At 45.1% G+C, this 24,578-nt stretch overlaps 2 protein-coding genes across 3 annotated transcripts; both read left to right on the forward strand.

Moving 5' to 3' along the window:
* Positions 1-67: 67 nt before the first annotated feature.
* LOC149307787 (coiled-coil domain-containing protein 30-like) lies at positions 68-11,989 on the forward strand. Its single transcript, XM_089536810.1, has 12 exons — positions 68-1,462; positions 1,550-1,607; positions 2,030-2,148; positions 2,629-2,844; positions 3,448-3,605; positions 4,023-4,188; positions 4,898-5,019; positions 5,633-5,774; positions 8,954-9,069; positions 9,516-9,630; positions 10,466-10,533; positions 11,794-11,989. The coding sequence occupies exons 2-12, from the start codon at positions 1,562-1,564 to the stop codon at positions 11,987-11,989; spliced, it is 1,464 nt and encodes a 487-aa protein (XP_089392936.1). The 5' UTR covers positions 68-1,462; positions 1,550-1,561.
* A 2,447-nt stretch (positions 11,990-14,436) lies between these two features.
* LOC149307788 (peptidyl-prolyl cis-trans isomerase H) lies at positions 14,437-24,155 on the forward strand. Of its 2 annotated transcripts, XM_089534428.1 has the most exons (10): positions 14,437-14,545; positions 14,620-14,684; positions 15,896-15,919; positions 16,844-16,888; positions 17,356-17,398; positions 20,963-21,055; positions 22,476-22,563; positions 22,973-23,013; positions 23,392-23,476; positions 24,032-24,155. In XM_089534428.1, exons 1-9 carry the CDS (start codon positions 14,480-14,482, stop codon positions 23,458-23,460), a joined length of 534 nt encoding a protein of 177 aa, XP_089390554.1. In that variant the 5' UTR covers positions 14,437-14,479; the 3' UTR covers positions 23,461-23,476; positions 24,032-24,155. The 2 variants fall into 2 exon arrangements, with proteins under 2 accessions (XP_089390554.1, XP_089390555.1); XM_089534429.1 differs by lacking the exon at positions 16,844-16,888.
* The last annotated feature ends 423 nt before the right edge of the window (positions 24,156-24,578 follow it).

Here is a 24,578-nt window from a genome sequence, read left to right on the forward strand (position 1 = left end):
TGAATTTCAAAAGACTTCCTAGAGAGTTCATCAAGCTGGTCCTATGAACTATGGAGAGGGAAGGACACACTGAATTGGGGCCAGAAACCAATGACTCGCCAGGGCAGATGGCTCTGTAGTGGACCTGATGTAGGTAGTGTCCGGTGGGAAGGAATATAGAACAGAGACGGTGGGAGAAGTTACTAGGGAGACAAGAGAATGCAGCAGAACTGGGGAGTTGAGACAGTTCAGTTGGGCAGTTGGAAGGAAGGAGGGATGAACTGAAGGGTTGCTGAGAAATGCAGTTTAATTCTTAACAGAACCCACGTGGGAAGAGTGTGTATTTCAGTTTTTACAGCGTATGTTATTTTGGGCTGTTTTTACAATCAGAGCCATAGGATTTGAGCTCTGCACTCCGATTCAAACTCTGACAGTTGCATTTTGCAGGAATCAAGAGTTGTGCTTTTTGGAAGGATCTTGTATCCTGACAAGTAAGTCATCAGTAGTTTCAATACAATTGAAAACACTTTGGTCCTCTACCATTTGCGGCTTTAAATATGGAAGATGGGATTTACTGGTACAAAGATAGAATGGCAGCCACCAGTTTCCACACTTTTCAAAGGCATTAGATATATTCACAGAAAAGACTGTCAAGTCACGGAAAGGCAGGGTGGGTGGTTTTCGCCCTTGAGGATCCAGGGGAATTTCTGTTGCTCATGAGTAGCAGGAGAGAGCTCTTGCCCTCTTGTCCTGACTGTGGACTTCTCTTTGGGTATCCATTCTAGGAAACAGGATGAGGCCTTGGGGCTGATCCATCTGGGATCATCTTCTTATTTTGAAGGGTTTCCTTCTGGAGCATTTGGCTGTTGCCTCCTTTCTTCCAAGCAGATAGTATCACAAAGCCAGCAGAGAGCATCCAGCTATTGTAAGTTTCAGGGCAATTGCTCCAGCATGATTCCTTTCCCATTTGCTTTCACTGAGGCATAACTGTGTCAGTGCTTAAATCCCTGTAGCTTGAACATGGCGTTCCAACAGTGCATCGGAAAAAGTGGATTTCAGTGCCACAAAAGCTCACTCTAAAATAAATCAGTTCATCTTAAAGGTGGCACTTGATTCCTCCTTTTCACACTGAAACAGACTAAAAATGACTTTCTCTTTGAAAACCGTTGTCAACTCTGTTGCTTCAAACCAAGGGCTGCTGGAACAGTTCTACTAGAACCCTGTTGCCACTTACTATGCTTATCAAGAATAGGGATGGGACAGTGTCGGCTGTGGATTGAATGTGGACTCCAAACCATATTTGTACCCGAATCCCCAAATCATGAAAAATGGCTCACAAATCTTCCAAATTGCTGCAAAGCCATTAAACAAAGTGGCAGTTTGGGGTTTTTCCCACAAGAAAACTTGAAAACATAGCAGGCTTTTGGCTGAAAAGCAAAACTGGAACTGATGTGTTCCCATCAGACAACTGTTCACCCAAGAGGTAAATCTTTAGAAAAAGCAGTCATCTGCTACCCTCTCTCCCCATCTGACCCATATAATGACTTCATTGTCTTGATCTTTTTTCCAGTCAGCGTCATCCATGGCTGAAAATATGGAAGAACAGGCAGATGAAGTGGAAAACAGTGGTAAGTTGCATACCTGCTCATTCCTTTAGCAGCTTGGTACATTTGGAAGGTATGCAAAGAAGGAACCAGATTTGCTACCTTTGTGAGTCTGTTCAGTTATTCATGGTCAGTCTCCCATCCAAGTACTAATCAGAGCTGAGCTTGCTTAGCTTCCAAGATCAGACAGGGTCTGGCATCTTTGGGGTATTTAGGCTCATTGCCAGGGTTACAACACAGGATGAAAGTAAAACCCCAAAACATGAAGGTGTGCATTTTGTGTACCATAATCAGTAGCAAAATAGCACATTTGGGGTCTTTCCCTTGCAGTAGTGAATCAGTTGTGGGAACCAGTCCTCCAGGGAGGGAATATCACAAGATGTATGTACCCTTCCAAGAGCAGAGACTCCCTGGATGCTTTGGTTATGGTCCTTTATCACCTTTAGAAATCTCGGAGCTACAGAGGGTGAGGGTGCGTAACATTCAGCTGGACCAAGAAATCCTGGCGTTAAGCAACAGAATCCGCTTGCTTGACTTATCTTTGTTACCTGGCTGCCAGGAGCAGGTAAGTCTTGATTACTAAAGTTTGGGGAACCAAGGAACTGGGATGATGTTTGTGATGGTGGTGGGGTCACAGCTCCAAGGATTCCTCACCATTGGCTAGGGCTGATGGGAGTGGCAGTCCACAGTTGTCCCTATCCCGGTTCAAATGTAAGGGGGCTATGATGTCGCAAACCCTGGTCTCCAGAGACATAGTCCAACACTCAAGCCTGTACACCATGCTGGGTGACGAAGTCACACTCTCTCACCCTCAGAGGAAGGCAAAAAGAAAGGCAACCCCCCCCCCCCGAGCAAACTCTGCAAAGAAAACCCCTTGATAGGTTCACCTTAGAGTCGCCATAAGTTGGAAGCAGCCTGAAAGCAGATAGTAACAGTAACATCATGATGAGGAGGAAGATGTTACATTATGAGGAGGAGGATGTTACTTATAACTCACTCCTTCAAAGCTCTGTTAAAAATGGCCCCTTCTTCTTTTTCTTCTCAGACTGTAGACGAGTTGAGACAGGTGGAGCAGAAGCTCTTGGATACCTCTGAGGCCTGTTCGTCTCTTACCTCGCAATCCGAGCTCAGTGATCAGAAGACGGAGGAGCTGGAACTGGAGCTAGAGCTGCTCAGGCAGTCCCAAGAGATACAAGACCAGAGCGGCCTCCAGGAGAAGCTCGCCCAGGAGAAAGCCAGGCTGGCCGAAGCCGAGGAAAAGGTCAGTGGCCACCTTCGGGTCCTTGCCCAGTACAGTCCTTTGCTGTCAATGCTAAACTTCCATGCCAGATGTCCAAGCGGGGTTCAGGAAGGGAAGAGGCACAAAGGATTACATTGCAAACATACGTTGGCTAATGGAGTGAGTGCACCAAAGAATTTTAGAAGAAAACCAATGCTTTTTATTATAATTCTTGGAGATATAGTCAAAGGACTAAGCGCTTTAGCAATATCAGACTACATAAACATTAGCATCATTTTGTTTTGGTGTAAATGGTCCTCTTTCCCTTGCTTGTTCCCTGTTGAATCTGTCTCCTGGAAACAAAGCTGTGTTTACTGGCAGTAGCCATCATTTCCATTTGAAAAACAGTGGGTTGATTTAAACTGACCAGATAAGTTGGAATGAAAAGTCCTTGGCAATGCCAGGAGTTCCCAGGAAATACGTTGGGATGAAGAAAATGTTATGTGGATCTCCAAAATAAAATTGGTTTGTACAGGAACAAAACCTAGGACTTTCAGACAGTTTCATGAATGTTTAAAGCTCTGATTACCTCTCACTAGCCTTGGTTAGTGTCTCTCTAATGTAATATATTGTTCGCTTTCCCAGATTGCAGAGCTGCAGCAAAAGCTGAAGGAATCTCACCACCAGATGCAACTCAGTGAGACCCACATCTTGGAGAGGAAACAACTGGAAGAGGAGGTGAAAGAGCTCCGAGAAAAGGAAACGAAGGCTCAGCGGCACCTTGAAGAGGAGCAGCAGAAAAGGTATCACCCAGTCACAGGCTTAAAATAACAGTTAAGGTTTTTTTAAAGTATAATACCAAAGCTAAAAAACAATTAAATGTCAGTTATGTTAAAAAGCCACAGTTACAACCATTTGAAAACACAAATACAAAAACATACTGTATTTGAAAAACAAAAAAGAATAGAGTACACCATTTGAAACAGTATTCTAATGTATGGTTAAAATTAAACCAAAACCTGTAGTAAAGGATTGATAAAGGCAATGGGTTGCAAGGAATAACAGCAAGGAGGGACATTGCTTTTAAAAGGCCTTAACAAGCAATGAGAGTGGATTGCTTTTTAAGCGTACCTTTCCAAGCACAGGAATGTGGGTGCTGGCACCTTCTTAACTCTTCCCCAAGTTGTTTTTCTTCTTACGGATGAGATGTTGTCCACCAGAAAACTCCTGGATCAGCGATCGGAAGAACTCCACCAGCAGCTCAGGCTCCAGCAGGAGAAAGAGGTGCAGTTGGTGAAGACATGTGTGGAGCTGCAAGCTCAAGGGCAGCAGCAGGAAGACCGGTTGCGGGTCTTGGAAGAAGAAAAGAAGACCCTCTTGAATGAGGTGAGCAAAGCCACAATGCCTTCGAAATATAGTCACCGCTTGGGAAAGCTGATGTTTGGAACTACAACCTTCCTAGGTCCCCAATCAGCATGGTTGGGAGATTCTGGAAGTTGTAGTCTCCCCATCACCTTTTCCATACCTTCCACAGATGAAAACCAGGACATATGTGGCCCAGCAACAGGGGACTGTGTTCCCGATGTCCAATGCTATTAATAAGGGAGAACACAAAAGCAAGGATAGGCTGCAGCAAGAAGGGCAAGAATCTGCCTCCTCTTCTCTTCTCCTTTCGCCCTCTCTGAGTTAATGGAGTGTAAATGAGTTCAGTATTTTGAACTCAAGTTTGCATAAGTTGAGGAGCGAGAGGGAAGATGACAGGAAGAAAGAGAAGAGACGTTTTAAAAGAAGCTGGAAAAAGTAGAGGATTAATTAAGACTGTCTTTGCCAGATCAGGACAGTTGAAGGGGATGCTTTTCTGAGCCCTGAGATGAAGAAACAAGACAGAGAGAGAGAATGATATAAGTACAGAAAAATCTTTGGATAACCTTATTTTCCAGTGTCATTCTTTTTCCTGAACCAAGAAAGGCTAAAATCCACAACTGGCCTGTAGTGTTGAAATATCCGTACTGCCTTCTCACTTTGGCAAAATTTATTCTGTGTTGGGCTTCTAATCGGCTGGAAAACTGACCCAGAGCCCAAATCTCTCTTCTAGCATCTCCACTGCCAAACACACAGCCAGAAGCTCTTGGAGCAGATCATCACCTTGCAACAGGAGAAGGAGGCCCTCTTCAAGGAGCTTGTGCACATCCTCAAGCGGGTGGACATAGCAGTCAGGTGAAGGCAGGCACAATATTGATTATTCCTCAGGCAACCGGATTGTTTTTGCTTTTTTTCCTTTTTAAAATCCTTTGCATTACGGGAATTGTGGGGTAGTATTTTCTGAGGCCAGTGAGGCACACCCTCTGGAAAAATGGAACTTCAGAGGATTAACTAGGACTGTCCCTGACAAATCAAGACAGCGGTAGTATGTCATAAGGGTTAAGGTCACAATTAGGATAGTGGCAAGTTTTAGCAATAGCATCCACTTCTTGTATTTCCTCAGCCCAGTGAAGTTTTCAGCATTCGTCCCCTCCAAGAATGGGACCAGCCTCCTAACAAACAGACAGTATCACTTCTATGTCTGTGTCACATGGGTCCCTGAAGACCAGCAGGATTTTTGCCTCAGAAGTACTACCGTGACAAAAATCCATAGATGGTCCTTGAATGGATGGAACAGGTGGTGGGAATGAGGATGGGGATGGTGAGTAGACCATTAATGGTGGTAATGGAGGAGAGGCAGAGACCCCTGGCAGTGATGTGCCACAGCTTAGAAGATCTGTTTTGTACAAGCTTCGCAGGCAGCGCTGTTTCTGAAGGTGCCCTTGGCTTGCCCCCCTCTCTTTCTCAGAAAGCACCATGAGCAGAGACTCCAGCACAAGGCAAAGCTCCGGCGGGCAAAGGAGATCTTCATTTCGGAACTGAAACAGCGCGATGTCAGCATCAGGCATCTTGAGAACAAGCTTCGCTTATCGAAGCGCCAAATGGAGAAGGTGAGAGCCCACAGTTGGGGTGAAGAAAGCATGTCCCACAGGGTCCTCATCCTCCAGGGTCCTGTCCCTTCCTTCCTTCTTTCCGCATCCTCCAGGGTCCCTTCCTTGTCCTCCATGGTCGCTTCCTTCTTTCCTTCTTTCCACGGTCCCTTCCTCCCTCCCTCATCCTCCAGGGTCCCTTACTTGTCCTCCATGGTCGCTTCCTTTTTTCCTTCTCCTCCACGTTTCCTTCCTTCCTTCTTCATCCTCCAGGGTCCTTTTCTTGTCCACCACGGTTGCTTCCTTCTTTCCTTCTCCTCAATGGTTCCTTCCTTCTTTCCTCATCCGCCAGGCTCCCTTTCTTATCCTCTACGGTCACTTCCTTCTCCTCCATGGTTCCTGCCTTCCTTCCTCCAGGGTCCCTTACTTGTCCTCCATGGTCGCTTCTTTCTTTCCTTCTCCTCCATGGTCCCTCCCTTCTTTCCTCATCCTCCAGGGTCCCTTCTTTGTTCTCCATGGTTGCTTCTTTCTTTCCATCTCCTCCACAGTGCCTTCCTCATCCTCCAGGGTCCCTTCCTTGTCCTGCATGGTAGCTTCCTTCTTTCCTTCTCCTCCATGGTTGCTACCTTCCTTCCTCATCTTCAAGGGTCCCTTCCTTGTACTCCATGGTTGCTTCCTTTTTTCCTCATCCACCAGGGTCCCTTCATTCTCCTCCATGGTCACTTCCTCCTTTCCATCTCCTCCACGGTCCCTTCCTTCCTTCCTCATCCTCCAGGGTCGCTTGCTTGTCCTTCATGGTCATTCCCTTCTTTCCTTCTCCTCCACGGTTCCTTCCTTCCTTCCTTCCTTCCTTCCTTCCTTCCTTCCTCATCCTCCAGGGTCCCTTCCTTGTCCTTCATGGTCGCTTCCTTCTCCTCCACGGTCCCTTCCTTCTTTCCTCATCCACCAGGCTCCCTTTCTTATCCTCCACGGTCACTTCCTTCTCCTCCATGGTTCCTGCCTTCCTTCTTCATCCTCCAGGGTCCCTTCCTTGTCCTCCATGGTCGCTTCTTTCTTTCCATCTCCTCCACGGTGCCTTCCTTCCTTCCTTCCTCATCCTCCAGGGTTGCTTGCTTGTCCTTCATGGCCGCTCCCTTCTTTCCTTCTCCTCTACGGTTCCTTCCTTCCTTCCTCATCTTCCAGGGTCCCTTTCTTGTCTTCCATGGTCGCTCTGTCCTAGGCCCAGTGCTATTTAACATCTTTATCAATGACTTGGATGACAGAATTGGGGGCATATTTATCAAATTTTCAGATGCCACCAAATTAAGAGGAATGGCTAATACCCCAGAGGACAGGATCAAAATTCAAAATGACTTGAATAAACTCAAAAGCTGGGCCAAAGCTAACAAAATGAAATTCAACACGGAGAAATGTAGGGCGGAAAAATAAAATGAACAGATATACGATGTGTGACATCTGGCTGAATGAGATTTATACATGTGAGAGGGATCTAGGAGTCCAAATAGATCACAAGTTGAACATGAGTCAACAGTGTGATGCGGCAGCTAACAAGGCCGATGCAATTTTAGGCTGCATCAATAGAAGTCTAGTGTCTAGATCAAGGGAAGTAATAGTGCCATGCTATTCTGCTTTGGTCAGGCCCCATCTGGAATAGTGTCCAGTTCTGGGCAAAACAATTCAAAAAGGACATTGAGAAACTGGAGCCATGGGTCCAAAGGAGGGCGACTAAAATGGTGAAGGGTCTGGAAACCCTGGCCTATGAGGAGCAATTGAGGGAGTTGGGGATGTTTAGCCTATAGAAGAGAAGGTTGATATGATAGCCCTGTTTAAATATTTGAAGGGATGTCATATTGAGGAGGGAACAAGCTTGTTTTCTGCTGCTCCAGAGACTAGGACCCAGAACAATGGATGCAAGCTCCAGGAAAAGATATTCCACCTCAACATTAGGAGGAACATCCTGACAGTAAGGGCTGTTTGACATAGGAACAAACTCCCTCGGAGTGTAGTGGAGTCTCCTTCCTTGGAGGTCTTTAAACAGAGGCTGGATGGCCATCTGTCAGGGATGCTTTGATTGAGAGTTCCTGCATGGCAGAATGGGGTTGGACTGGATGGCACTTGGGGTCTCTTCCAACTCTATGATTCTATGATTCCTTCTCCTCCACGGTCCCTTCCTTTCTTTCTCATCCTCCAGGGTCCCTTCCTTGTCCTCCATGGTCGCTTCCTTCTTTCATTCTCCTACACAGTTCCTGCCTTCCTTCCTCATCCTCCATGGTTGCTTCCCTCTTTCCTTCTCCTCCACGATCCATTCCTTCCTTCCTTATCCTCCAGGGTCCCTTCCTTGTCCTCCATGGTCGCTTCCTTCTTTCCTTCTCCTCCACGGTCCCTTCTTTCTTCATCCTCCAGGGTTCCTTCCTTCCTTCTTTCCATGTCCTCCAAATTGACAAATGATTGACATCTATTTTGAAGTGGCGCAAACTAATGGGGACACCAATCGTGGGGGGAAAAAGCACAAGAGATTCCACTGGCATAATTAAATGATCTGCTTTATAGTGGGAACGAGGGACCTTTTGGAATCGAATAACAACAGCAGCGAACTCGAATCGGGTATCAGGTTAAACTGGTACGTGAGAATGAGCCCAAAAACACCCTGACTCCAATGGAGAGTTTGCATATTCAAAATCTACCCAAACACACAGAGCCAGAACTCTGGGAGTGAAAGGCTGAATGAAAGTAAAATAAAATCAGATAGTTTTTACTTTCTGTATAGAGGAGTGTCCTCTGACTTCCTCTCAATGGAGGAAATATATTTAGTGAATTTCTCCCAGGATGAGATCCAAGGCAGCTTCTTTCATATTCCCATCCAGAGCATGCTCTTTCTCCTTTGTTGCATCATAGTGTGCAAAACGAAATGGCACAGGAATTTTTAGTGTCTGTTGTCTGTTCTCAAGGAAAACATGTAACCCTTTCAGATGGCATTGGACTACAGCTCCCAGCATCCCCCACCACTGGCCATGCTGACGAGGGCTGAATGGGAATGGCAGTCCCATTCCTGCTCCCTGCGCAGGGTGTTTCCGCCATAGTTTTTGGAGTTTACGCAGCAGAAAGGGGATGTTGAATTAGGAAGAATGTTAGAAAGAATGAAGACATTTAGTCCATGGAGTTATTTCTGCCCTGCAAACAACTGTGCGCTGATCCAACAGATGTCCACCGTGAATGGAGAATTGGTGCAGGAGAGAAGCAAACTTCGGGAGCAGCTCCACGACCTGCAAGAGGCCGAGCGGAGCAACAAAGAGCTTCTCGGCACAATCCAGAGCAGGTAATGTAAAAACAAGGCCTACTTGCTGAGGACAGAGAGGTATGTGGTAGGGAGAGGGAGAAACTGGGGCATTTAAAGAGCAGCTGAAAAAGTGGCATGAAAGATGTTTAACTGGGACTATCCCGGCCAAATCAGGACAGTTGTGCACTCTGACGTTGTGGCTCAGCCACATGTACCTGTTTTGATCTGTAAAATGTTGGAGAATAGGCACCCAGCCTTCCTGACTAGTAGCCTTCAACAGTCCTCCCTTTTAAAGTGCTCGAAGTAGGCTAATACCTTGGGTCAGTGAGTTCCACAGTTGAACCTTGTGCTTGCATTGGGTCTCCCCAGCTGGATCCAGGGTTGAGTGTTCTTCTTCGGCTGACCCTTCTTCCACTGCAACACTCCCTGTTGAGTGGGGCAAATGAGGGCACTGACCCTTTTTTCTCCATTGTGGAATTTCCCAGAGTGCAGTTTTTGGATGAAGAAAACAAGCAGCATCACGAACGGCGCCTCCAGCTGGCTACTCAAGTTGGAGATCTGAAGCGGGCCTTGAGGAAGATCCACAGGCAGGACTTGGAAGTGAGAAAGCCCTTTGGTTTTATCTGGGGCAGAACAGGGAGGCCAGGTCCCTACCCATACTATCCCTAGGTGCCCACTATCACTTGCTGTGAGGGATGAGGTCCTCTAGGGTCCAGTAGATGTCTTTGTAGCCCTTCTGGGCTCTGGGGTTTGTTTGTGTCTTCAGCCATTTTCACTACTTGCAGCCCACTTTTCCTTCCAAATGGCTAACAATGTGGCAGGGAGTTCTACGGAGAAGTACACCAATCTAACAATGTGCAGCATTGGGAGATGAAATAGGGCACCTGAAATCGCAGATACTGGGGAGGCTCATCACTGGTAACAGATCAGGGTTGAACATCAGCGCATATTGAAGGCGGAGAAACACAGGCTTGACAATCATTGCTTAGGTTACAGAACCTTGCGCTGGTGGTTGAGTCTCATGTCAGTGGTGTGGCAAAACCATTCCAGGCTTTGGCAGTCTTTGATGGCGCTTTCCAAGGTGCTGAGGCTATTTAGAAAGAGAGTTTGGTTCGTATGAAACCTGGGTTAAAACCCGCATCACTGGCCCACGGACATGGGATCCAAGATGTTGCCACCAGAGCTTGGAAATAGAGACTTTCTTCATCTTTTGATCTAGCCACCATGAGAGATAGAATAGGGCTGCTACCACCAGAGGGGGGGGGGGGGCAACACATTAATGTATTTATTATCTGGAGAATTGCAGCCCCTGGCAACTCTCCTTTATTTGCATACACCGCCAAGTGCATTGCTCAAAGCTTAAGAGTGGTCCTCCAATGAGTTTGAGTTGAGATCATGACTTCCCTTTTTAAAAAACAGTCTTTTCTTCTTCCAGGAGATGAAAAGCATTGGCTTCGCCGAGTGCCAGCTGCAAAACAAGATTTTACCCCTTTCCAACGCAAGGTACTATATCAATGTGCTCTGTGTATGTGCTGAGGAGTGTTGTGAGGGAGCCAGGATCTGCATGCAGAAACAACACACTCCCTTCCCTGTAACCAGACAATAACAGTTCCAGGCTTAAACATAGCTTTAAAATGGGGTTCCACAGGTCTTCTGAGGGTAAACGTAGCATCCATATTCAAAGGCACTATGAACCACCAATGATCTGGTAACTGGAGTTCAACCATAGGAGACAGCTTCTCCCTTCAAGCCTCCCTTTATGGGTTAACTTTATGAGTTTACCTACCTTTTTGGGTTTACTTGTTATCCTGGTTACCAAAGAGCAAGCGTAGGAGACAGCTTTCCTTTCACCCTTTTCTGGCCGCATTTACTGGAGGCAACTCTTTTGCAATGACATTGGAATAAGTTCTTGGGGGAGAAACAGGTGGGTGCAGGTGAGCCAAAGGCAAAAGGGGAAGGCAACATACACTGGTAGATTTCAGCTTCAAAGTCTTACTGCAAGGAACAAAGTGCAACTGCATTGTAGTCTGATTCCAGCGTAGGGTGGCCAAGCAAAGCAGAGATGTTTAGTGTGAGACAAGGACCCAAATCTGCACTGCAGAAATAATGCCTTTCGACACCACTTTAACTGCTATGGCTCAATGCTTTGGAATTCTGGAGCTGTCGTTTTGTGAAATGTTTAGCCGCCTCTTGTCAGGGAGCTCTGGTGCCACAACAAACTGCAAATACAGTCATCCCTCCATATTTGCGGCTTTGATATTTGCAGATTTGATTATTCACGGATTTGATTAATATGTTCTCTCTAGGAATATCGAGGTCCTCCAGTGCAACTCTATGGTCAACTTTAACTAAAAGTTGCACTGAAAGGCCATTTGTAGCTACTCCAGTGCCATTCTAGGGTCAGTGTATGTTGGACATTGACCACAGAGTTGCACTGGAGGACCTAGAGATTCCTAGAGAGGTGTCCTTCAAGTAAAAACAGTGCTTTTGTTATTTGCGGTTTCTCCAGATTCACGGAGGTCTTGTTCCCCTAACCCTAGCGAATACGGAGGGACAAGTGTACTTGAATTCCACAGCAGTTAAAGTGGTGTCAAAATGTGTCATTTCTGCAGTGTCTCACCCTAGACATCTCCGCTTTGCAAATACCCGGATTCCATAGCAGGGAGTCATGGTCATTAAAGGGGTGTCAAACTGGGTTATTTCTGCAGTGCAGATGCAGCCAAGATCACCGTAAAAACAGAGAGTTTACCGTTTCTCTTCCAGCTTTTCGCTGGCAGACCTTTCGGAGTCTCGCAGCCCCCTGAAAGCCATCCAAGGGGACAGCGCAGGAAAGGCCCAGCTCTCCTCCATGCTTTTCCCATCTTCAGAGATCAGCTACTTGAACATGGCCTCCTCCGCAGCGGATCCGGTTGATCCCAAGGATCAACTGAGAGAGATCTTCTCCTCTGGTCACTTGTAAGGAGGCGAAAGCGAAGAGCAAAGCCATTGCTCCAAGGTCCTGTTAGCCCTGTTTCTCAGACTCTGCAATGAGAAAACACACCAGTATCTTCCAAATGCCTTACTGAAAAGAGTATTGTTTTTGGACATACGTAGTTGTAGCGGTTAGTCTTTTTAACTTGTATTGGGATTAATAAAGATACACAGAAATACACTGCAGTGGCTATTGACTTTGTGAAGGTCCAAGCGCCATTTGTGTTTTCCTCCTTCCAAGCCCTTGGAGGGACACAAATTCCATTTTAGAAAATGCTTTCATATCTGAGGGGGGGAAGTCATCTTTCCTCAAAAGGACATTTTAAAACATTCCCTAAGCAGTGTCTGTCAAAGGAGAAGCTTGCAAAGCAACTCTGGAGGGACCCAAAATGTATTCCTTTTAGAAAATAAAATGTATTCTCTAAAAGGAATACATTGTGGGTCCCTCCAGAGTTGCATTAATTTTCTTATCGAAACGTTTTTAAAACGTTTCCTGAGCAGCGGTTGTTGAAAAAAGTAACTTTCAAACGCTGGAGAGGGACAGACAATGGATTCCAGCCAATTTGCTTTTGGAAAATATACTTTTATTTTCATACCTGAGGAAAACATTTTTCCTCAAGGGAACATTTTAAAACATTTTCTAAGCAGTGGTTCTTAAAAAAGTAACTTCTGAGCTCTGGAGAGGGACCTAACCATCTATCCCAGCAAAATTTCCTTTTAGAAAACACATTTTATTTTAATTTTACCTCAGGACAAAAAACAAAAGTAACTTCTAAGCTCCGGAGAGGGACATACAATGTATTCCGGCAAATTCCCTGTTAGAAATTATAATTAATTTTCACATCTGAGAAGATTTTAAAACATTTCCAGCACAATGTCTGTTTAAAAAAACAAAACTTCTAAACTCTAGAAAATATACTTTATTTTCATATCCGAGGGGAAAAAAATTCCTCAAGAAAACAATTAAAAACATTTTCTAAGCAGTGGTTGTAAAAAAAAAAAGTAACTTCTAAGCTCTGGGGAGAGTCACATAACTATGAATCCCAGCAAAAGTTCCTTTTTAAAATATGTATTTTATTTTCATGTCGCCTCAGGATAAAGAAAGCAAAAGTAACTTCTGAGCTCTGGACACAAGGACCTAACCATGTGTCCCAGCAAATTTTCCTTTTAAAAATATAGAGGATGGTTAAATAAAGATAGTTATTATAGTTATTTAAATATTAAGACTGTAAGGAAATAAGGGCCTTCACCAGTTGTTAAGATAATGGATGGTTCCAACGACAAGAAAGTAAAAAGATACGTGATATATATCATTGGAATGTGTTTTAATAGAAGGAGAGATAGGGATAGAAAACATTTAAGATTATTAGACAATCTTTGAAAGAATAAAGTAGCATAAAGGATAGTGAGATAAGAGAAAGGAAAAAGGTAGAAAGAGAGGAAGAAACCAAGAAGAGCTGGTTTAATGATTAGGTATTATTGGAAAATATGATAACAGATAAGTGGAACAGGAAAAAAGGGGGACGGGGAAAGACGTTTTTTAATGTACGTTTCATATATTATACCATCTATTGTGTACATCTTTTTTCCAATAAAAATTATATATATATATATATATATATATATATATATAAATCATTTTACCTCAGGACAAAAAGCAAAAGTAACTTCTAAGCTCTGCACAGAGACCTAACCATATATTTCAGCCAATTTCCTTTTGAGAAATGAATTTTATTTTCATTTTACCTCAGGACAAAAAAGCAAAAGTAATTTCTAAGCTCTGGAGAGGGAGATGCAATGTATTCCAGCAAAATCCCTTTTAATCTCTCTCTCTCTCTCTCTCTCTCTATATATATATATATATATATATTATTTTCATTTTACCTCAGGATAAAGAAAGCAAAAGTAACTTCTAAGCGCTGGAGAGAGACACATAATGGATTCCAGCCAATTTCCTTTTAGAAAATATACTTTTATTTGCATACCTGAGGAAAACATTTTTCCTCAAGAGAACATTTTAAAACATTTTCTAAGCAGTGGTTGTAAAAAAAAAGTAACTTCTGAGCTCTGGGGAGAGTCACATAACTATGAATCCCAGCAAAAGTTCCTTTTTAAAATATGTTTTATTTTCATTTTATCTCAGGACACAAAAATCAAAAGTAACTTTTTGAAAGGAAATTGGCTCTTATCCATTGCAACGGCCAATTTCCTTTCAAAAGCCGTTTTAATTTTCCATATCTGAGGAAAAACTTTTGTTCCCTGAAGAGAGCATGGCAAAAAAAAACACCCCATTCCCGTTTGGGACCAAGAACCGGTGTTTCATTACTTAGGAAAGGGCTACACTGAGCGTTTTTGTTTTGGACTACAACTCCCAGAGTTCTCTGTGGCCGAGACAGGAAGTGACGCAAGGCCAGCATTCCCTGGCCTGCGGTGATTGGTGCGCCTAGGGGCTTCCGCTTCCGGCTGAAAGGTGGTCGCCATGGCGGTGCTGGCTTCCAACCCTAACAACCCGGTGGTCTTCTTCGACGTGACCATCGGCGGCCAGGTAGGCCTCGAGCCGGGAGGGAAGCGGGAAGGAAGGGGAAAGGGAGGCCGCTGACGCTCCCGCTTCTCCCGCAGGAAGTCGGCCGCATGAAGGTGGAGCTCTTCGCCGACGTCGTGCCCAAGACGGCGGAGAACTTCAGGTGAGGCCTCGGCGTCACTTCCGCTTCGCCTCCTCAGCACTTCCGGTTTGGGCGCGCTCCATTGTCTCTATTGGAGGGAATAGAGTTCTGCGGCTAGAGCGTCGCCTCTATCTTTCCCTTTCTGTCTCTTCAAGTCCCTCTGAATTGAGAGGCTTTTCTTAGGCCAGGAACCCTCAGAGTCCTCTCCTCTGGGCTTAGTGCCTGGTCGTCCTCTGCGGTCTCCCATCCAAGGGCTGGCCAGGGCTGGCCCTGCTTAGCTCCCAGGTATATCTGTGCCTTCAAGTCACCTGATGACTTATGGAGACTCCATGGATTCCACGTTGTTTTCTTAGGCGAGGAAGACTCAGAGCTGGTTTCTGCTAGTCCCTTCCTCTGAAATATTGCAGTGGGCTCCCATCCAAGGACTGACCACAGCTGGCCCTGCTTAGCTTCCAAGATCAGAGAGAGATCTGGTGCCTTGAGGGGATTCCAGTCGCCCGTCTGCATATAGTGACCCCATGGATTTCGCAGGGGTTCCTCAGAGGTGGTTCTTGCCAGGCCTTTTCTCTGAATGATCACTTGGTCTTCCTTTGTGGTCTCCCATCCAATTACTGACCAGGGCTGGCTTTGCTTAGCTTCCAAGATCAGACTGGACCTGGTGCCTTGAAGATACTTATGGTGATGCCATGAATTTCATGTTGTATAGTTAGGCAAGGGGTCCTCAGAGGTGGATCTTGCCAGTCCCTTCCTCTGAAATATTGCCTGGTCTTCCTTTGCAGCCTCCCATCCAAGGACTGACCAGGGCTGGCCCTGCTTAGCTTCCCAGGTCAGAATCTGGTGTCTGTGAGGGTATTTAGGCCTCCAAGGGTCACCATAATTCAGAAACAACTTGCAAGACATACAACAACAACAACAACATTGCTCTGTGTGTATGTTCCTTTAGGTTGGCTATTGACTTATGGCAGCCCCATAAATTTCATTGGGTTTTTCACTTGCAAGGGATCCTCGGAGGTGGTTTTGCCGGTCCCTTTCTCTGAAATAGAGCCCACAGCACTTACTATTTGTTGGCGGTCTCCCATCCAAGAACTAACAGGATGAGATCTGGTGTCTTGAGGGTCTAGTTTTATTCCTGTGCTATTGGGACACACAGGAGAGCAGGTGTCATTTGTTTGCTTTTAAGAGTTGCCTTTGCCTAACTGCACTTGTGTTCCTTTTCCTTTCCCTTTTTCCAGGCAGTTTTGCACAGGAGAGTTCAGGTACGTTGGTTCTGTTCATCTCTCGCTCTGAAAAATAAATCCTAACCAGCCAGAAAACCAGAAGCCCAGGTTGGGTTCTGAAGGACTAATATGTATAGCTTGGAAGTTGTATTTCCCTTTTCTTTTATTGCAACATTGTTCGCTGTTGATGGGGCGAGCCACCTGGAAAACTAAATCATGGTCCGTGCCTTTGGCAACCAAACATCGATACAGCTATATCTCAGATGTATTCCTGACCATTATTTCTTTGACAGAAATACTCGGTACCAGAGGAAGAAATAACATGGGACAAATAGGGATGGGTTCCTACGTTACAAAGTAGAAGAGCAGGTCAACATTTGTCAGCAAAAACCCTTCTGCACCAAATTTATTTATTACTGAATTTATATCCCGCCTTTTTCCCAAGATGGGATTCAAGGTAGTATTAATTATATGAATATGTGAACTGGAAAACCAGAGCAGGCAATTCCTGTATAAGCAAAGAAAAGGGGACATAAAAAGACTTTGTACCAAGGAGCTTCACTATCAGAGGCCTTGTTAACTGAGATAGGGCTGTATTGCCACCAAGAAGTGACCTAGCTTTGCAGAAGGTTCATCCTTTATGTATGGATCTCATTAATTCAGGTCCTGGATACCTACCAAGTTTTCTTGATCTCAGTGTCACTGGTATTTGTACATATCCCTCCATCCATGTTTATCAACTAATCTAACCAACCTGGCAATTTCTGTTGCTGACAGGAAGCAGCACCTGACCTAGAAACACAATACCCTTAGTCACCTTTTTTTGTCCTAAGCCAACCATTGAGACATAGTTATATTGGGTTGCCAGTTCAAAACCTGAATGCTTTGAGGCCCATAAAGATGACTGTTCCTCTCATCCAAGACTCCTGCCCATTTTGGAGTGTCTGTTTCCTTGTCTTATAGGAAAGACGGTGTTCCAATTGGTTACAAAGGAAGCACGTTTCACAGGTACGTTGCTGGTTGGGTCCTTGAAGCAAAACCCGTGGAGACGCCCTGTCTCCTCCCAGGTTTAAAGCATAGCCCAGAAAAGCTACTGAATTTGGACTAGTGTCTGGCATAGTGTTTGGAAATTATGGGCTGGAGTCTGTGAAACCTTATGCCTGATAGTCTTTAAGATTTGCCAAGACATTCTGTTGGGGTTCTTGTTGAGTAACCCATTGTTATTGTGGGGAAATTAGACTTTGCTTGTAGAGGAACGGCAGAAACAGTTTATATGGCTATCTAAGGACAGAAGAACCAACCTGGAGCTTTCATGCATATTAAGGACCCAGTTAGCCATAGGTAGCCAACAGAGGTAGTGTGGCTAGTTACAATACCTTTGAATGGAAGTCAGCTAATTAACCTACAGCGTGTTAGATAGTAATTGTTCTGTGTGCTTATCTCACAATGTCTTTTTCTTTTTCCTTCTTTTTAAGGGTTATAAAAGATTTCATGATCCAAGGAGGTGATTTTGTAAACGTAGGTACCCTCGTTTCCCCCCTCTGCATTATGTTTTGTTATATTTTGGGAACTGAAGCTGCGGTGTTCTTTTCTGGAATTTACTTGCAATTCTTTTCAGCTTCCAACCCTTTTTAGCATCTGTCAGAGTACAGGAAATGGCACTTGGCTCACTATGAGATGCTATCTCATCTCTGTAAGCTAGTAGGTCTGTATTGGATCCTGTAGATAGCTTTGTGCTGCCTCCCCATAAGACAGAAAAACAATCTAGACTTCTTTGGAGGACACACTTAAACTGGTGCATCAATATGCAAGGCTCAGTGTAGAAAAATATGTCTTGGATGTAAAATGAATTAGCATTCTGCAGTGCCCTCAGCCCTCCCCAGCCTGCATCCAACAAACCAAGAGACAGTCCCTGCAACTGCCATTTATTTATTACCAGAGGGAACAACAACAAAATATTGCATTGTGAAGTGCAGCTGGGCAGGATTTACAGTCACTTTATGCCGTTCCTTCTCCTTTTCTTTGGTTTCTCCTCAGTTGTCAGTATTCAGTTGCCACTGAGAAGCCTCAGTAGCCATTTCCCTGAGGTAGAGGGGGGATATCCTTCCCTTTAAAGGCTATTTTGTAATTTTGTAAAACTGGTATGTCTTCCAAATTGGCCAATACTTCCTGTGTGGGTGAGGTGTTGGTCATCCTTTTTTGGTGGGAGTGGTAAAATCATTCACAGTTTCGACGCTGGAGATGGAAGAAATGAACAAATTGGCCTAGTGGCCAATTTTGACCCCCAGCTTTGGGCTGGCTACCTAAAATGGGGTGGATGTTTTGTATGGTGTGTGTGTGTGTGTGTGTGTGTGTGTGTGTGTGTGTGTGTGTTTTCAAAACCCAAAGTGGCCAGAAATTCACTTTTGGAGTTGAAGAAACCATAGGAACAGTGCTTTTTCACTGAAAGAAGGGCTAATGTCTTGCTTTGGAGAAGAAGTAGCACTCTTAGAGACTTCAGAGATCATGATTGATCCCATTTTAAACCAACCCCCACCCCATTTCCCCCACCTGGGACCCCAGAAAAATAACGGTGAGGCCACATGTGATCCATGAGCCATATACTGCCAAGCTCTGGCATAATACCTTCCAACGGTCCCAATTAATGCTCTGCCATCCCACTTGTTTAGCTCCATTGAAAATGTCCTAGTTTCTCTCTCTTCCCCATTTCTTTCCATTGTCCTCAGCTTGCTTCTGTGGCTGCAAACTGAGTTGTGAAAGGTTTGTTTGACTTCCGCGGCGTGGCTCAAATCAGTTTTGAAGCACATTGCACAAGATTCCACAAGCAAAGTGTATTGGGTGACACAGCATGCATGGCACCGATCTCTCAAGGCTGATAAAGCTGTTCCATCTTGCACCAGCCTTTCAGTTGTCCCAGAATTGCAAAAAATGTGTTATTTGCTTTTTTCACATCGGAGCTTACAGCTTGGGAGCTTGGCTAGATGGAGCGCTGGAAAGAGCCACTTCTTTCCAGACTTCCTGGGAATGCTTTCCACATGGTCCTGTCCTCTTTCGCATGTAAAGGATTCTGCGGGGTATTTGAAGGCACGCAGCACAGGTAGCCCTCATAGAGGGCTTGCCGGTCCTATTGGCCCTCATTATTTGCTGTGGACAAATGGAAAGAATTGCCAGAAGCACAGCCACCCAAATGTGGGGCACTTCCCAAGTTAAACATGGTGATTTTTTCCCCAGGAAAATTTTCTACTGGGCCTGGTGGGATGGGTTGGAAGGTAGAAACCACAAGCTTCCCTGGAAAATATTTTTGTTAACCCTCCATCCCGGAAGAGTGAAGGCTTTTCAGACTTCTCCTTTTAAACATCAGCAGTGATGTCGCAAGTCTGCTTTGCCAGGACAGCAAGAGACAACAAAGGAGGAATGAAGCCCCTTTCTCCGCAGCCCCATCTGCTAGTGTGCTATAGTTTCTCTGGCAAGATGGTGGCACACTCAGATGCTGGAAGAAGGAAGGAAGGGGAGTGGGTCAGAATTTTTATTTGGGGAGAAGCGTCCTCATTTTATACCTATGGCTACACCTTTGCAGTGACGATTACGAGCAAAAGATGTGGTTGGAACAGGTCTGACACCCCTTGCCTTGTTGCTGAACGGCCATGGTTGCCTCCCTCCTTTTCCTACCTGGCGTCATTCCCACTCAGAGCCTTCCTCTGGCTCATTGAGCTGGGTTCCCTTATGCGCCTGCCCTACTTTTATATCCCTGACTGGCTTTCCCCAGCTGCTGCGGCGGTGGCGGCAGTGGTGACGGCCAATTAGATTAAGCGGTCTCATTGAAAAAAGCAGCACTGCCAGTCTGCCTGAGCCCCCAGTGAGGAGTAGAAAGGAAACTAGGTCAGCCAAGCCCCCCCTGAGAATGGAGATATTCCTATCGGGAGAGGAGGGCAGGCCGGGGATTAAGAGGCGGCTGTGATTTCAGCTCCCCTCGGCGGTGGGAAAGTTGCTCAGGGGGAGAGGGTGTCATTGGGCTCCTGTGGGTACACAAAAAGACTTACAAACTGAGCCTACACGGGAGATGTTGAAAGCTAAGCCTATGCATTTACTTTCTAAGCAGAGCTCTCCACTGTCTGGGTCTGTGCTGCGGCCTCCAGGACTTGGCTTTAGCATTGGTGCATGACTGAATAGTCTCCCAATGTCCCGATTTTGGCAGGGAAGAGTCTAGTTAATCCTGTTTGTCATCCCACATTTTCATCTGCTTCTAAACTGTCCCGGTTTCTCTCTTCTCCTCCCACTTTCCCCCCTTTCTCCTCAGCTGACTTCTCTTGCTGCAAACTGAGTTCAGAATGCAAAAGAGAGAATGAAGAGCGGTATCTCAATTGGCTCAGGCAAAAGCAAACGGCTGCAGCCTTTCCTACCATAGCCTCATCCGTAGCCTTTGCAACGTTGACCACACTCTGGCATTGCTGGACTGAATATGTCCTAGTTTTCTTCTGTGAAATATTGGAGGGCAGCTATTCACGCTTTTGGTTGGAGCAACTTAGTAGATTTTCTCCCCTCAGTCCTGAATTAGTAACTTCAGAGGGACAGAGTAGAAAGGTTTCCCTGTCTCTTTCTCTCCTCTGTCTCTGTCTCTTGAAGTGTATCTGCGATACATAATTTTAGCAGCTTGATCCCACTTTCCATGGCTCAAGGGTTGCCAGGCTTCCCTTATTATTATAAAGGGTGTCACTTATTATAAAGAATGTTCTCATCTGAGGATTGGAATTTTTCCCCTTTTATATAAATCTGAATGCAGTCACAAAATCCCACATTTTGGGGTGTTAGCTCTCCAGAAGGCAGAAATGTGTGCTTCCTGTAATTTATGGATGCTGAGTCCACTGAGTGCAAACTCCTTTTTCACTTTGAATTCACTTTGCCACGATCGAAGTGTGCTGGGGAGAAGAGGCAAATTGGGAGAATGCGGGAGAAACCAGGACACTTTAAAAGCAGCTGGGAAAGTGGGGAGGGAGAGGATTAATTGAGACTGTCCTTGCCAAATTTGGACACTAGGAAGGAATGGACAAAACCTAATGCTGCCTTTTCTCCTTCCTTAAACAGGGAGACGGCACTGGAGTGGCCAGCATATACCGGGGCCCATTTGCAGATGAAAACTTCAAGTTGAAACACTCAGCGCCTGGCTTGCTCTCTATGGTTAGTAACTGGGCAGAAAGGGCTGGGCTTTTTCAGAGCAAAGGTGGGCAACTTCTTTCAGACCAAAAGCTGAATGAGATTTCTGGGAGGGTCTCAGGGGTGAGTGAGGTCCAAAAGACTAGCCTGTTTGAGATTCAAGCTCTTCCTGCCAGTGTTTACACCGGAATTTCTTACTTCTAGGGTTCCCCAAGAAGTAGTTAGGGATTGGGAAAACTATAATAATATGTCCCCAGTTTGGACATGCCTTGGTCCATTCCCATGGTCTCAGCTGAAGCCTGAAGGAAAGCACTCTCCTCCCAAGATTATTAGAAGAAAGGGATAAAGGTGGTGCAGTGGAGTGTTCTTTCTGTGAAAGGAGGATTTCTATGAGGATCAGAGCATGAAGGCCTCTTCTCCTCTTTTTGGGCTGAAAGAGGGCTTCCCTTGCAAAGGGCAGCTCAGAGGTGATGAGGGAGTCCCTGAAGCCTACCAGTTGGGGAGCAGGGCCTTAATCCTTGGCATTAGCTTGGTAAAACCCGTGCGGCAAGGCTGCCTCGTCAGCTAGGCTCAGAAGCAATTATTCTGAACATAAGCTTCTATGGAGGGGAAGGAATTTGATTACTCTTGGGACTGGGATGCAGATGGCCTGCGGTTGGGGAGAACTGCAAACTCCCCCCTTCCACAAGGCCTTTATCACAGGGAGGCATTGCATCCCTTTCCGTCAATTGAATTAAAATTCAATTATGAATTGATGGGTTTTAGTATGTATGCTTTTTGAACTGATCTTATGCTCTTTTAACCGACAGTGTGTTTTTAATTGGTGTTTGGGCTTTTAACTGTGTTATGTGTCTTATCTTTTGCTGTATTTCGATCTGTTGTTCCTGGCCTCAATCCATGTGGGGGGCATGGTCATCATCATCATCATCTTGGAGTACAAACTTGGGGCTTCAGGGAGCTGATGTCCAGAACGATTGAGTTTTTTTCACTCACTTAATGGCTTTCTTAAGGATTTAGAAAATCTGTAGCCATTTCAAAGTGAAGTAAAGGCAAATTCAGATTCATTTCCTGCAGGACTTAACAAAGACTATTTGCGGAAACGAATTTATTTTGGTATTTATTGTCCTGATTGACAAATATACATGGTGTTACATACAGAGTGGGACACACACACACACACCCCATGACACATTTATTACACTTTTAGGGTGGACTTCTTTGTTGTTTGGCAACTAGGGTACACTTGGGCACTTGTTCTCTAGCTTTCGCCCTCCAGATGTTTGGGACTGCCAGAATTCCTGACCGCTGGCTGGGGCTTTGAAGTCCAAAACATCTGGAGGACCAGTTTGGGTAATTTTTTGTCCCTTGTCCTTGAGTGTGGGAATGCCTTCAAGGTGAGAAGTCCTTTCCTTCCCTGATCTCCCCTGTGTGACCTTTTTACTAGGCAAACAGTGGACCCAGCACAAACGGGTGCCAGTTCTTCATCACATGCTCCAAGTGCGACTGGCTGGATGGGAAACACGTTGTCTTTGGTGAGTAGCTGCAGTCATGGAATCATTGTGTTGAAAGGGACCCCAGAGGCCATTGAGTCCAAGCCCTGTTCTATGCAGGAAATCCACCTACGTCCAGAGTAAATATAAAGTAATGTAATGTAAAGTCATAGTGCCACTCCGTTCTGCTTTGGTCAGGCCACGCCTGTAATAATACAGTGTCCAGTTCTGGGCAGTATCTCCTGAAACTTGACATTTCAGTCTTCAAGCCTCCTCATTCCTGCTTTCCTATATTCCTTTCCTTCTAAAAGGAGGGCACATCTTCCTTTATAAATTATTTCTCCCCCCCCAAAATAAGCCTTCAGCAGGGCTTTGTTTTTGCTTATGATTTGGCAATTCTTGACATGCTAAAAGGATCCTTCGCCTTTTCTTTTCTTTTCTAACCTGGCAGGCAAAATAATTGACGGATTGCTTGTCATGAGAAAAATTGAAGTAAGTATTTAGTTGAATCTGTGTCTGTTTGTGCAGCAAATGTTCAAATAAGTCCAAGCACCAATGGCTGTTGTGGTGTGCCTTCAAGTCGACTCTGACTTATGGTCAGAGCTATCTGGGGTTGTCTTGGCCAGATTTATTGAGGTTTGCCATTCCCTTCATTAAAGGCTAAGGAAGTATGCCTTTCCCAAGGTCACCTAGGGTGCATCTACACTGTGGAAATAATGCAGTTTGACACCACTTTTAAGTGCCGTAGCTCCATCCTATGGCATTCTGGGATTTTTGACTCTGGTGGTGCTGAACCAGGGTTTTACTTATTCGTTTCATGGAAGTATGATGTTGATCTCACTTGGCAATTGTGGGTTTTTTCGTCCTCAGAATGTGCCCACTGGTCCAAATAACAAACCCAAACTGCCTGTGGTGATTGCTCAGTGTGGTGAGATGTAGTGGAAGAGACCCTCAGGTAAGTGCCCACCTTTGTGTCTGAGGTAAAGAGATAGGCAGAAGGGGTATGTAATTTGGTTTTGAGGGAAGATTAAAGAGGGAAGATTGACTCTTTAGCCAGACCTGAGTTTCTCACTCCACGTAGAACACCAGCGTCTTATGAATCGTAGCTTTCATTTACTACACAGAATTAAAAGTAAGCAAGTTTCTAACCCGTGCGGCTTCGAAATCATCCTTGTGGGCTAAGTCTGATAGGATGTGAAAGCCAGGAGTGCTGAAGAGAGGTTTCCAGTGGTCTGGAGTAGGACCACCATGTCCTTTATAGCTTTATGGCCAGGGAGTGCATGCTTCTCACCCTCGTCTTAAGTTGCAGGAAGCACTGGCTCTTCCAGACAGGGTCGCTCACTACAATATTCAGCGGATTACATTTGGGGTGGTTAAAAATATCCTATTCTCTGGCTGCTATTGCATCTCTGGAGAAATTCCCCAGAAAGAGAAACCATCTGTGAAGGGGAATTCAGTGTGTGTCTATGATATGATGAAATGAGTGACTTTTGCCTCCTCCTGATTTCAGGTTAGTCTTCCTTCATCTTGGACCATCTCACTTCCCGATTTTTCTGCACCTCCTCCTTCCTCTGGTGCCTTGTCCATCCCACATTCCAACTTGTGATTCCTTGTAAATAAAGGGATTTGTGTAATTGTCTTTTCTTCCCTTTGGAGTTGCTACAGAATGAGGAGGGATGCAGAGATCCTATGGTGGCCAGGATTTTGGTGTTCGAATACGGTCATTAATTTTCTCTGTGTGTGGATAGCACAAATATTTTTATTGACTTACTGTGTATGTGCCTTGCCTTTCAATCCGCAAAACATCTGAAAGGTTTCACAACCCCACCCCCCCCAAAATAAAACATATTGTATTGTCAGCTACTTCTGACGCAATCAACTGCAAAGTTAGAAAAGTGCAGAATCTAGAGAACTTGTTTCAAAGAATTAGGGTCAGCACTTTTTCCTATGTGCAACCAGCAGCTAGTTGGTCCTCCATATTTCCCCAAGTACCTTTTTGGTTTTTCTGTTCGTCTTTCATTGTGTTCATTACTGACTTTTGAGTAGACACTTGTGGG

The sequence above is a fragment of the Sceloporus occidentalis genome, unplaced genomic scaffold (genome assembly GCF_023333645.1).
Source record: "Sceloporus occidentalis isolate IW3139 unplaced genomic scaffold, rSceOcc1.0.p SCAF_8, whole genome shotgun sequence".
Classification (NCBI taxonomy): domain Eukaryota; kingdom Metazoa; phylum Chordata; class Lepidosauria; order Squamata; family Phrynosomatidae; genus Sceloporus; species Sceloporus occidentalis.

Coding starts and splice junctions, on each gene's coding strand:
- LOC149307787 (XM_089536810.1), top strand. CDS start 1,562: ATGGCTGAAAATATGGAAGAACAGGCAGATGAAGTGGAAAACAGTG. Junction 2,149..2,628: donor TACCTGGCTGCCAGGAGCAG/GTAAGTCTTGAT, acceptor TTTTCTTCTCAG/ACTGTAGACGAGTTGAGACA. Junction 9,070..9,515: donor CTCGGCACAATCCAGAGCAG/GTAATGTAAAAA, acceptor GGAATTTCCCAG/AGTGCAGTTTTTGGATGAAG.
- LOC149307788 (XM_089534428.1), top strand. CDS start 14,480: ATGGCGGTGCTGGCTTCCAACCCTAACAACCCGGTGGTCTTCTTCGAC. Junction 14,546..14,619: donor ACGTGACCATCGGCGGCCAG/GTAGGCCTCGAG, acceptor CTTCTCCCGCAG/GAAGTCGGCCGCATGAAGGT. Junction 21,056..22,475: donor CGCCTGGCTTGCTCTCTATG/GTTAGTAACTGG, acceptor CCTTTTTACTAG/GCAAACAGTGGACCCAGCAC.